At 33.1% G+C, this 12,100-nt stretch overlaps 1 protein-coding gene across 4 annotated transcripts in view; it reads right to left on the reverse strand.

Moving 5' to 3' along the window:
- Nucleotides 1-2,293: 2,293 nt before the first annotated feature.
- PTBP2 (polypyrimidine tract binding protein 2) overlaps nucleotides 2,294-12,100 on the reverse strand; it is an 89,724-nt gene continuing 79,917 nt past the window's right edge. The window contains exons 9-14 of one of the 4 annotated variants that reach the window (XM_047724661.1): nucleotides 11,112-11,266; nucleotides 9,616-9,649; nucleotides 9,106-9,198; nucleotides 4,176-4,392; nucleotides 3,982-4,059; nucleotides 2,294-3,808 (exon numbers count right to left, since the gene is read on the reverse strand). In XM_047724661.1, the coding sequence (XP_047580617.1) occupies nucleotides 3,676-3,808; nucleotides 3,982-4,059; nucleotides 4,176-4,392; nucleotides 9,106-9,198; nucleotides 9,616-9,649; nucleotides 11,112-11,266 (710 nt within the window). In that variant the 3' untranslated portion in view covers nucleotides 2,294-3,675. The remainder of the gene's footprint in view (nucleotides 3,809-3,981; nucleotides 4,060-4,175; nucleotides 4,393-9,105; nucleotides 9,199-9,615; nucleotides 9,650-11,111; nucleotides 11,267-12,100) is intronic. The other 3 variants (XM_047724660.1, XM_047724659.1, XM_047724658.1) reach the window with 3 other exon arrangements.

Here is a 12,100-nt window from a genome sequence, read left to right on the forward strand (position 1 = left end):
AATTTAAGAATAATAAATCTAGTCTCCTTTCATTTGGTTTTGGGATGCATTATATATTTGCATTCTCCATCTTTTTGCTTTACCGGACTGACACTTAAAAAATAATTTTAGGCCATTAAAAAATACTTCCTTGTAGCAAAAAAGACAGTAGGATATAATTTATCGTTGTAAGTTTTCTACAGGCTAATCTAGCAGTCCTAGAACTTTGGCATTGTTACACTTTCTCTTACACGGCGTTTCTGCATTTATCCTGTTTGAGCTTCACAATAATTCTGTGACGTGGGCAGAGCAGAATTTATTGCCTCCATTTTATAGATGAAGGTTACTGAGGCTTAGAAAAGTGACTTGTCCTTTGCCTAGAAACTATATGGTGATCCAAACAGAACTACAGGAACAAATTAAGTTTACTGTAATTTGGTTAGACTAATTTTAAATCTTAAACTGCCTCAAAACATATGCCTAACATAATGAAAAGAATGATTTGTTACCCTTCCTGGTTAAGCCAAGGTATTCTTAGTGGCTTTCAAATGCTAAATTACATTTCTAACGTTAGATATAAATACATATGAATCCATTCCTTAAGTAGATGCTTTGAAACCCATTTCCAAATAAATCTTAATGTCAAAAAACCAGGTTTTCTACCACAGTCATAAAAAAAAAACTAACTATTCAAGGTAAGGCCTATTAACAAGTAGCTAAGTCATAAGAATACCTCACTGTTCACTAGTTCACTGTAAAAGACTGAGGCATATAGAGGTAATGATAACAATGCTGACAGTATTTTCACCTAGCACTTCAGCAACTTAGATATGACAAGGACTGGGTTAATTTTTAATATACCAAATTTTAAATATTCTACAATGTCAAAATTACCAGTTCACTGACTTGGTGCTTTGGAAGGAAGAGCTGTGTTATCAATCACAGTGCACTCTAAGAGACTGAAGAACTTGCTATTCCCTGGGGAGGAAGAAATTTGGTGTCTGGTTATCCTCCGTCAGAAGTATTGTGAACTCTCCCCAGCTCAGCAACTAAAGCAATCCAGCTCCTGTGCACATTTCAAAACCTTCCTTTCTTCATTCAACCCAAAGCCAGCCACAAAAAGTACTTGAAAGGTGGCTAAGTACCTACTTTCAGTGCTTCAACCACCACCCAATACTGAGATAAAAGTTCTCTTAGAAGAAATTTTGTTCAGTTACTATTCATTAGCCATGGTATTTATTGGTTTTTTATTTTAGGCACATCTGCTGTTGCTTTGAGTGCTTCTGCTGTATAATCCCATTTTAAGAAGAAAAAATACAAGATCACCTAGCTTCCAAAGAACCCCAAGTTGTTGACTCAAATGTAAAGCAATTGTTTTATCTACTAAAGTCTTCTTTCTTGGAGATAATTGAATTGTTGTATTAATATAGCACATTTACAGTTATCGCCTACTCCTTCATTTGTTTTTTTTAATTCTCCTACTATATGAGTTTTGCATAATTCTTAGTTATATCATAGCAAAACAAACCTATGGAACATGTATTAACTCCAAAGTTACCTGACACCAATATATTTTTAAAAAGTGACCAAAAATATTATGAGTTACACATAATAGCACCCTAGATGAACTCCTTAAAAAAAAAAAAAAAAGTGGAAGTTGTAACATCTCAATTACCCTTAAGTTTTAAAATACCTGAATGTATTATCTTCCCACCCATGGCAAAAAACAGACCAAATGTTACCGTTTCTTCCCAATAACATCTAGTACCCTTTGTTAAAACTCACAAAGTAATCTTAAGATTAGCAGGAAATCTTTAGCAGACACAAAAGATGAAAGATGAAACTGCAGCAAGAGAGCATGGCAAATCCAAAAGATCTATTAGTGCATAAATCTACTGGAAAAAAAAAACAACAACAACAAAAGAGATAGAATTAACAAGATACAGTAAAAGTTATGTCTTTAAAGCAGTAGATTATAACAGGGTGGGAAATGTTTAATATGTGTCCTCCTGAAAAGCAGTTACCATCTTTTAAATTAAAAAGAAAACCAGCTGGTATATTTTCACAGCATCTAGATTTATTTATGGTATAAAGCCATAGAATTGTAATATTATTACTCCTTTCCCACCCTGGCAGAGAATAAACATGAATTCAGAAGCACAGTGGAGTGAAAAACAAAGAAGAGGAGAGAGAAAAGGCAGCAGAGAAAGACAGAAAAGGTGAATACAGAGCTACAGAAGTGTTTATTGAGCATGCTACAGAGGTAAGCAGAGTACACACAAAAGGAAATTAAACAACCATCAAACCTCCCAACTTTGTTAGAAAATTAATTTTTAATTGTGCCACTTTCAAACTATACTGAATTTTACATTTCTAAAGATGTAAAAACTCAACTAATAGAAAATATACATGACCATTCTGTCTACATAGATAACAGAATCTATGAATCTTGAAACTAAGTACATCAATTTCAAAAAGTATTGGTCATTTAAACAGAATCAACAATTCAGATTGACAAGAACTGTTCAAATTAATTTGACCTGTAGATTCTGAGCCATGTTTTTATTAAAGTCAGATCTATTCCTAAATACAAAATATTTTGAAGATTTATTAAAACTGAATATTACAATGCAAGGTAAATTAAGACTAAAGGCACATAAACTTTGGTCCCACCTGGTTGTCAGTTTTAGAAAACTGCCACAAAATTAATCTTCCTGCAAATTTTCGCAGTACACTTTCTTTATCTTTGAAAAATACATGCACCAGTTCCTGAACTAGCTAGACCAGTCTGCACATGCTCAGAAATCCACAACCATATTCCAAATCTTAATTACAAACTAAGGATGGCAATATATATTTAAATGCACGTAAGTCATGTCAACTTCAAAAACATCTACGAAAAATATTCAGCCACAAACAAGACATTACTTAGTGCTGACATTTATATGATACGTCCCACAAGAGTGTGTACAAAAAGGTTAAGATTCCACAATGCTTTCCACATAGGGCTCAAACTTACAGAAATCACTTTGTTGTCTTAAGAAATTAATACTCTGCATCTTGTTAATTTTAACTAATGCCTACATTCATAACTGAATCTAGACCAGAATTGTGAGATACAAAAGGCCAATGTTTTTTTAAAGCAATAAAGCCTAAGGTAGTAAAAACTTAAAAAAAAAATGCTGCTTTAATTCTTTCAGTATCATGTATCTTATTTGATTAAATAGAAAGAAATGTGACAAGCCAATAATTCAAAATAAGTTCCAAGCAGGAGAAACAAAAACTTAACCTTTTTACACACCCCTGCCTAAACATATTGTAATTCCCATATAACAATGTGCCCTAGACAACCAATTCCTTTTTCCTAGTAAATGCACAATAGCAACACTAGTTTTCCTTTTTAAGGCACGTATGTCAACTAAGTTGAAAAAGGAAAGTATAATTAAACTAAAATCATAAACAGACAATAAAAATGGCCTCCCTATAGAACAGATGAAATACAGCAGTTAACAACTCTGCCTTTACGTATGCCATTTCATTTTATAACCAAGGAATGATAACAGCATGGGGAAAAAAAAAAAAAAAAAAAAGGAAACAACAACAAAAAAATCAAACTCTGGTCCCCACTTTTCTGAACAGTCAATAGGTGATGACACCAAACAATGTGATACACCCTCAAGCTTCACCTCCCCCTTTTTAAATTGTTGACTTAGAGAAAGACACTCTCAGATGATGGTTTTCACCAAGGTTGTAATTATGAAGATCAATCAAGGCCTGGATAGCTTCTTCCACTGTTGCCATCTGAAGAAGGGCCATTTTGTGATCTCTTCTGAAACAAAATTATGAAATTAGATACTTCATAAAAATTAGGAAGGGCTTAAATACCTGAATTTTTACCCATTCTAGAATCAATTTCCATAAACAAAAAGGGTAAAAATTACTATGAAGACAGTTTTTAACTTCTATGAAGTCACTAATTTAAAGACAAGAAAGCTTGCTTACTGAAAAAACTTAAATGCTTTCACAGTGCCCCCAGTGTTAGCAAACAGTGTTCGTAGATCCTCTTCTGCTACTGAAGGACTAGGAAAATAGGATGGAAAAAAAAAAAAAAAAAAGTAAAGATTAATAATACATTTTATGTTTTACTCTTAAAATGTACTCCCTAAAAAAAAAAAAACTCCAAGTTTCATACTTACGGGATATTGGATAGGTGAAGGGTTGCAGAAGGAGGAAAAATGTTCTGAAAATTTTTGGATCCAGGTTTCTTAAAACGATGCAATGGGGAATTACCAAAATCCTTTGTTAGCCCTTGATCATCAAGTCCCTCTCGAGGTAGTTGTACAGTCTGATGTTTAGACAGAGTAACACGAATAATTTTGCCATACATTTTCTGTCCATTAAGATGGTTCATGGCTATAAAAAGAAAAAATGCTTATTAAAAAACAATATTAACAAAGTCCAAAAGCAAAAAGAATTCTGTAGAATAGCAGAAATAACTGAATTCTATGATTTTTAAAATAAATCTTAAGTTTACAACAGCCCTTGGGGACAAGATGATTTAAATTTATTTGCACTAGACAAGCATTCTGGCAAAAAAGCCTGTTTTCTGTCATAGGATGAAAATCCTAATTATGAATCTCTCTTTTCCTTGCCAATCCTGCTAAGTCATATACTTAGTTGCTGCAGAAAGAAACTTCGTACTCATCTATAACTTTTTCTCTTCTGCCCCACAACCTAATTGCCAAGTCCTAGAATACCCTTCTTCCTAATTATCCCTCAATTCATCTCTCTATTCTCCACTTTTCACTGTCACAATGTTTTGATCTGTATAACTCAAGTCTCCTAATTTATCTTCCTGTTGGATTTTTTCTACTTTTCTCCAACCCATTCTATTATACAGCAGCTAGATGAACTCCATAAATTCCGAATCTGATGTCATTACCTGCTTAAAATCCTTAAGGTCAGACTAGGAAAGGTATAAGCCATATTAAAGAATGAAATCTCCTCAGCTTCTCTGAACATATTTCCTGATGATGTAAAACAATACCCACTACTTTGTTAGCACTGATAATCAAGACAAAAACCATACTACCCCCCTCATGGAACTTGTGGTATTTTAGTACCATACTTCCTTGCACTTTAAGCTTCAGCTATATTAAACCTATCTCCTTGACATGCTAGTTTTTCTCACCTTTAGCCTTGTGTGTATGCTCTTCTATGTATAACAATTTCCCAATCATCTAAAATCATCTGAGTCCCGAATTTTCTCACTAGTTCCACTGCATTTCACATACTTTTAATTTTCACTTACAAAATCATTATTCATGAGATGGTACATACAACTATTAAAATTTACTTGAATTGCAAAACATTTTTAAAGTTCTATCATTCTGTTGCTTATGATAAAGTGCTATTAGCTCACACAAATGTGTTTTAAGGAATGAATCTGGGGTATGAAGTGGTTTAAAGAAGTAGATTAAGGCTGTTATAAAGAAAGCTATCTTAGTTCAGCTTTGAAAAGTTATGAAAAGACTGCACAAACAGCTGAGTTTTGATATAATGAAGGGCAGAAATAAGAAGACAATAAACTCCTAGGCGCAATACCTCTACTATGTACCTATACCAAGAGGAGATGGATGATAGAGAACTGGGATTTAAATAAAGCAAAATAACCAAAGAGCTAACTAACTCTGGAAGTAGTCAGGTAGTGAGAGGTATTCTAGTCCGTAATCTCAAGTGGATGAGGGCTGAAGATGAGGAGTCAAGCATCACGGTTTTTAAGTATTTTTAAAAAAGAAGCTTGTCGGGTGCCTGGGTGGCTCAGTGGGTTAAGCCGCTGCCTTCGGCTCAGGTCATGATCTCAGGGTCCTGGAATTGAGTCCCGCATTGGGCTCTCTGCTCAGCAGGGAGCCTGCTTCCTTTCCTCTCTCTCTGCCTGCCTCTCTGCCTACTTGTGATCTCTCTCTCTCAAATAAATAAATAAAATCTTTAAAAAAAAAAAAAAAAAGCTTGTCAAAAACTGAGGCACAATAATAATTATCAAACAAAAAGCAGATTACTTGAATTACTAATGTAAGCTGAATCCAGTTTAAATAACAGGATTCTACCTTGAAATTGGTTATAAGAAATATGGGGTAAATGGGCAAAGCAATCAATGATAAAGGAGGAAATGGCCAATGTTGCACAGTGGAAATGGCACTTTCGGTGGAAAATAATCTTTTACTTTTCCCTTAATCTCTGAAGAAGATATTAATAACAAATTCAAGAGATGGTAAAAAAAATTTTTAAATTTATACAGGAGTTTATAAAATGTGGAACTGGAGTTTAACAGTATCTCCTTTATAATTCAAAGTATTATTTGTGTTGCCTCTCATTTTTAAAAAAATGAATCTCAACATCCACTTCTCTATTTTATTAACTACTCAAAGATCCAGCTTTTTTTTTTCTCTCAACTGTCTTTTATACCAATAATTTCTAGTCTTGTCTATTATTATCATCATCTCCTTTCCTTGGGTTTATACCAACATATAAAGTTAACCTCCTGTTAAAACACCACTTTCACGGTACTATACATATCTACTTTGTATAGTACTTTAATAATTTAGAATACTTATAACTAAAATGATAAAGTAATTGAGAAATTCTAAATATAATCTTTTTATTATCAACTCTAAATTGTGCAACAGAGAATAGAGTCTACAGGATACTTACTCTTTGCTTTATTGAAGCCTGCTTTTGTAAATATTCCTGTATGTACTTAAAAAACAAATGCATAAATCTATATATGTGTAATTCTGTTAAGGTAATTGTGTCATACCATTTGGAAATATTGTTTCATGATATAAGTAGATTTTTTTTTCTTTTTTAAAGATTCTATTTAATTGACAGACAGAGATCACAGGTAGACAGAGAGGCTGGCAGAGAGAGGGAAGCAGGCTCCCCGCCGAGCAGAGAGCCCGACGTGGGGCTCGATCCCAGAACCCCGAGATCATGACCTGAGCCGAAGGCAGAGGGCTTAACCCACTGAGCCACCCAGGCACCCTAAGTAGATTTTTTTTTATGCTTAGGAAGCAGTATGAGGGAAATACAGAGAATTAAGAGATAGTAGTGTTTAAATGTGAATGAGATTGTTGCAAATCTTAGAGGCCATGTTAAATCATTTGAGACCACAGTTTAAAGATTTGCAAACATTAAGATGTTTTTTTAAATAAACATTCTACCATGCCTATTTTAGTGTTTTCTTAAATTGGATGTTTTAAGAATAATTTGTATATGTTATCCTTAAGTGGTATTCTGTTAAAATTCTTCTACTAAAGTTCAAAGAGTAGTAGCTCCTTCATGTTGTATTTCTAAATAGAGTCCTATGAAAACCAAAAGGAGAACAGTGCCCAGAAATAAAGCATATTAAATTTTTAAAATTCTCACTTTTTTCAATATTAAAGGTATTAATGGTGTGAGTAACATATTTATGGTCCTCTACTTCGGAAAAGCAAAATCTAGCAGTGAGAAATATATTTACTATGACATATAGTTCAAAAAATATAATTTGTCAAAGCTTTATTAAAAAGGTCTTAAAAGAAGCAGGCATAAAAGATTTACAAATGCTAAGTACTGTTATGCACTGAACTATATTCTCCCAAAAGTCATATATTGAAGCTCTAATCCTAGAAGACAGGGACTTTGAAAGTTAAATGAGGTCATAAGGATGAGGCCCTCATTCAGTTAGAATCAGTGTCCTTATAAGAGGAAGAGAAACCCAGAGAGCTCAGAGGAAAGTCCATGTGAGGACACTCGGAGAAGTTAGTCATCTGCAAGCCAGGAAGAAAGCCCTTAGAAACAATCTGCTGGCACAAGTTTCTGTTGTTTAAGCCACTCAGTCTGTGATATTTTGTTTTAGCAGCCCAAGCAAACTAATACAATTATAGTAAAAATTAAAATGCTACTTATTTAAAATAGTCCTTATATAAAAAATATCCAGAAGAGTTTGGTTAAATTTTACATCAGGTACTTCTCAACCATGATGCCTGTATATCCTTTGTATGAAGGTTAATGCCACCCACAGCTCACACAGTGATGGAAAAAATGAAACATTTGAGAAAGCTTTTAATGTTTTGTAAAATGCTTCTTACAAATGGCCATGACTACCCCTACCAGAGCACAGATGTACACACAGCAGAAGAAGAAAGAAACATTTACTAGGCATCTAGGACATGATTTCAGCACTTTTATAAATCTTTCACTGAAGATGGAGATCTCCATTTTAAAAAGTAGAGAGCCAAATGTATAGTTTTATATAGCTGGTAGGAAATAATGAAATTCAAATTTACTTTTCTATCTGCTTCCAAAGGCCAAATATATCACACTGTTCAAGTTTATGAGTTTTACTGGGTGTTAAGAGCAAAAATACATAGCCCTCATATGAAAAATGACAAATTTCAGAATTAACAATGTGAAAACCACCAACGTGAGGCATCATCATCCCTGAATCTCAACAGAATTATAAGAACATGATATTTAGTCTTAGCACATTGTGAGTATGTAGTTGTAGTCCAGATTCATGTGATCTGACTTTGTATATAAAGACAAATGAGAAACATTATTTACCTAAGTAGAGAATATATGTGTAATTTGACTCAAGTACATTTTAAAATTCCAAAAGGGATTAACAATGGTATATGTGGCACAAGTTTTTCATTTTGTAAAAACCCAGTATCTCTAAAATACACTTTACATGTGACTCTCTCTGTTACGAAGTTTAGACAAATACTTAGAATAATTAAAAACAGGATTCCATAGATTATATGAACAGTTAACTTCTATTATAGAGAGTAACCAGGAAAGAAAAATACTAAAGATCTTTAATAGAAGTGGTATCATTATTATGTGAAACTGTTACTGCAATTTTGGACTCCAAACCTTTTTCCATTAGATTGTACTTAAGGATTGGTAAGAGGACAGCAGAATATGCAAACATGCTCATCAGGTATAAATACATTAAAATAAGAAAATTAACATGACATTTTGAGCTCAGCTATAAAAAATGATTTTCTACTTCCATAAAGGGGTTTGTTTTTATTAACAGATTCAGATTTAAAGATGTATAGCTAACACACAGTTTAATCTTACCAAGTTGTGATTGGTTTCCATCAGCCATCTGTATCAGAGCACTGTCTTTCTTATTGTACAAAATCTTCACACGCTGCACATCTCCATAAACACCTTTTTTGGAGCCACAGAGAGGTAATCCAAAAATGGAATTAATTTTACATGCAAGTCAGCTGAAGATTATCTTTCTGACATATTAATGAAACATTCAGACATCAACATGATCACTCATTCAAACTCATCATTCTCACAAATGAATAAAGAAGATCAAGATTTTGAACAGTGAATTTTGAAAAGAATAATTTTTGATAAACCCTCAAAGCTATGTGAATGATATTAAATTAAAGACCATGCAAAATAAATCAGCATGCATTAAAACAAATTTTGTGTCTATGGAGAGTTTTAAATAGCAAAGAAAAATAGCAAAAGATTTACTATTCAACTTTAAGCCAAAGTGCTAGCTACAAATAAGAATTAAGGTGAAACAAAAATCAAATCAATAATAAAAGTATAGTGCTAACAATAACATACCGAAGAGGGTAAACAGACTTTGGGGCGTAACCATCTTTAGAAGGAGAGAAGAGCAAGCAGCGTAAGACAAGAAGAGAGAAGAGTCGAGGAAGAGCGGAGATGAACAGATCATCCATAACGAAGGGTGGTTCCCGCAGAATGGTGAGGTGGTCATGGATCATGGTTCAAGGCGGTTAATTGGGGCAAGTTGGTCCGAGGAACATTTGTTCAAGCACAGAAGCATGAACATAGGGAATGGAGACAGGGAATGAAGACAAGGACAAGGAAAATAAAGGATAAGACAGGGAAGGGAATGGGCATTTGGGAAAAGACAAGGAAAGGGAAGGTGAACACACAGGGGAAAGGATGAAATGGGGAAGGGAAACAGCAATGCAGAAGAAAAAAATAAGGAATTGGGGAACAAAAAAAAAATAAAATATAGGTCAGTACATAGGAAATGCAGGAATTTGGTCAGAAAATGGTTGGTTTATGTACTGTACAAGAAAAACTGAGTAAAATGTAGTCATCCAAGACAAATATGGGTAAAGTACATCTATATCAAAGAGTAAATTACAGCATTTCATCTCAACATAGGGAAGGAAAGCATGCACAGGAATTTTAAACTTTGAACTTTAACTGCATAAGCATGGCTGGTTATGAAATGCAGGCAAAATTCTTAAAAGAAAAACAAAGGCACTCTGATTCAAACATTTTAGCATGCAGAACTGTGAATGACAATAGTATTAAATGATAAAATAAGCTTAATGTTCGTATTAACAGAGGCCAATTAAAAATGAAACAAATATTAAAATTGGACATTGTAAACTGATACATTGAGCTTCCCACATTTCATACCAGCTTTCATAGCAATCAAAATAAAATATACCGGACATAAAATGTACAACTAAAGAAAATAACTCAGCAATAAATTTTATTTAACGGGGGGGAATAAAGTTGAAAATTATTTTTAGAAGACAATGACTAATAACTGCAAAGAAAAAATTACTAAGAAAGACTGGAAGAGTGCCTCGTCAAGATCTTTGGAAGAACCTTCAAAGAAAAATGTATTAGAGTAGTTCACATAAAATAAGATTTAAAAAAATGCAATGACACATAAGCATGAAATGAACAAGCAAATAATTAGAAAAGGCAAAGAACAAAATTGTTTTACAGTTAAATCTGCAAATTAGATCACATTTGCCTTTGAGAACAACAAAAAGAAAAAGCCATACTATAGTACTTCACCATATTTTTCTTAGGAAAAATAGGTAGTTAGGTTAAAAAATAATAATAATAATAATAATAATAAATATATATATATATATAGATATGACTGTCTAAGGAAATATTACCTAAACAAATACATAGATTTTATTCAGAAGTAGAAACATACAGAAAATACTTTGACTAATGAATGTACATAAAAAGAAAGGCAAGTGCAAAATGAAATAAACATGAGAAACTTTCACAAATGAAATGGAGTTAAAGAATGAACATTAGAAAATTATTTTACTAACCTCTTCATTTAAATTGCTAACCAACAGGACTGTATTGCCACCAGCTGAGACTCCAGGCATACCCACTCGGCCAGCAGCAGCTGCAGCAGCTGCTGCAGCAGCATTTGGAATAGCCAAAGGACTCAGAGCTCCTGGAACAGCTGCAACAGGAAGCCCTAATTTTAAAATAAAGCATATTTTACGAAACACACACAAGTCGTTTACAAAAACCAATTTAAGCACGATGGCTGCGTGGCTTAGGGCTGACCATTCCAAATGGTTCCTGAAAGTTAATTTTTATAACATTTAGAAAAATGTTTTGCTGATAATGAAGCAGAGAAAATTAATTGGTTTCAATGAAATCATTAAATATTAGGGCTAAGGTACATACCTGTAGTATGCTAAAAAATTAAATACACAATATTCCATTTCCTATGGAAAAGCAAACAAAGCATAAAGAATATGATATTTCTAAGTCAGAAACCTGAAAAATTCACTTCCATGGTTTATAGCAAGAAGGCAGATCTAAAGTATCTTCAACAATAACTCAACATATTATACAAATGCTATCTTCTTCATAAATTCATATGTGAAATCAGATGATTACAGCTTATGAAACAAATAAGTTCTTCAGTTCTTGGAGACATATCACCTGGAACATCATTATTTAATTCATTCAAATGACCTAAAGAAAAACTTAACAAAGTTTACTTGCCTTAATTTCACTCAAGTAGTTATAATGAACACAACAAATTTCTCAAACACATTTCCCCAGTCTATAAGTACACAATCTTTCTCTTTCTTCCTATCTTTAGCCTACCAGTTTTAACATTTCGTTATTTCTATTGCTCTACTTTCCAGTCTTACTGTTGTTCTATCATCTTTAAAATGCTCCACTTATTCTAGAGAGAATTTTGTCTCATCCTTTTTTATCCACATTATAATTAATAAACTCAAAATCCTTCCCTCCCTTCAATTCTTAGACACCAGTTTATATCTCAATAAATACT

This window comes from Lutra lutra, chromosome 4, assembly GCF_902655055.1.
Source record: "Lutra lutra chromosome 4, mLutLut1.2, whole genome shotgun sequence".
NCBI classification, from domain to species: Eukaryota; Metazoa; Chordata; class Mammalia; order Carnivora; family Mustelidae; genus Lutra; species Lutra lutra.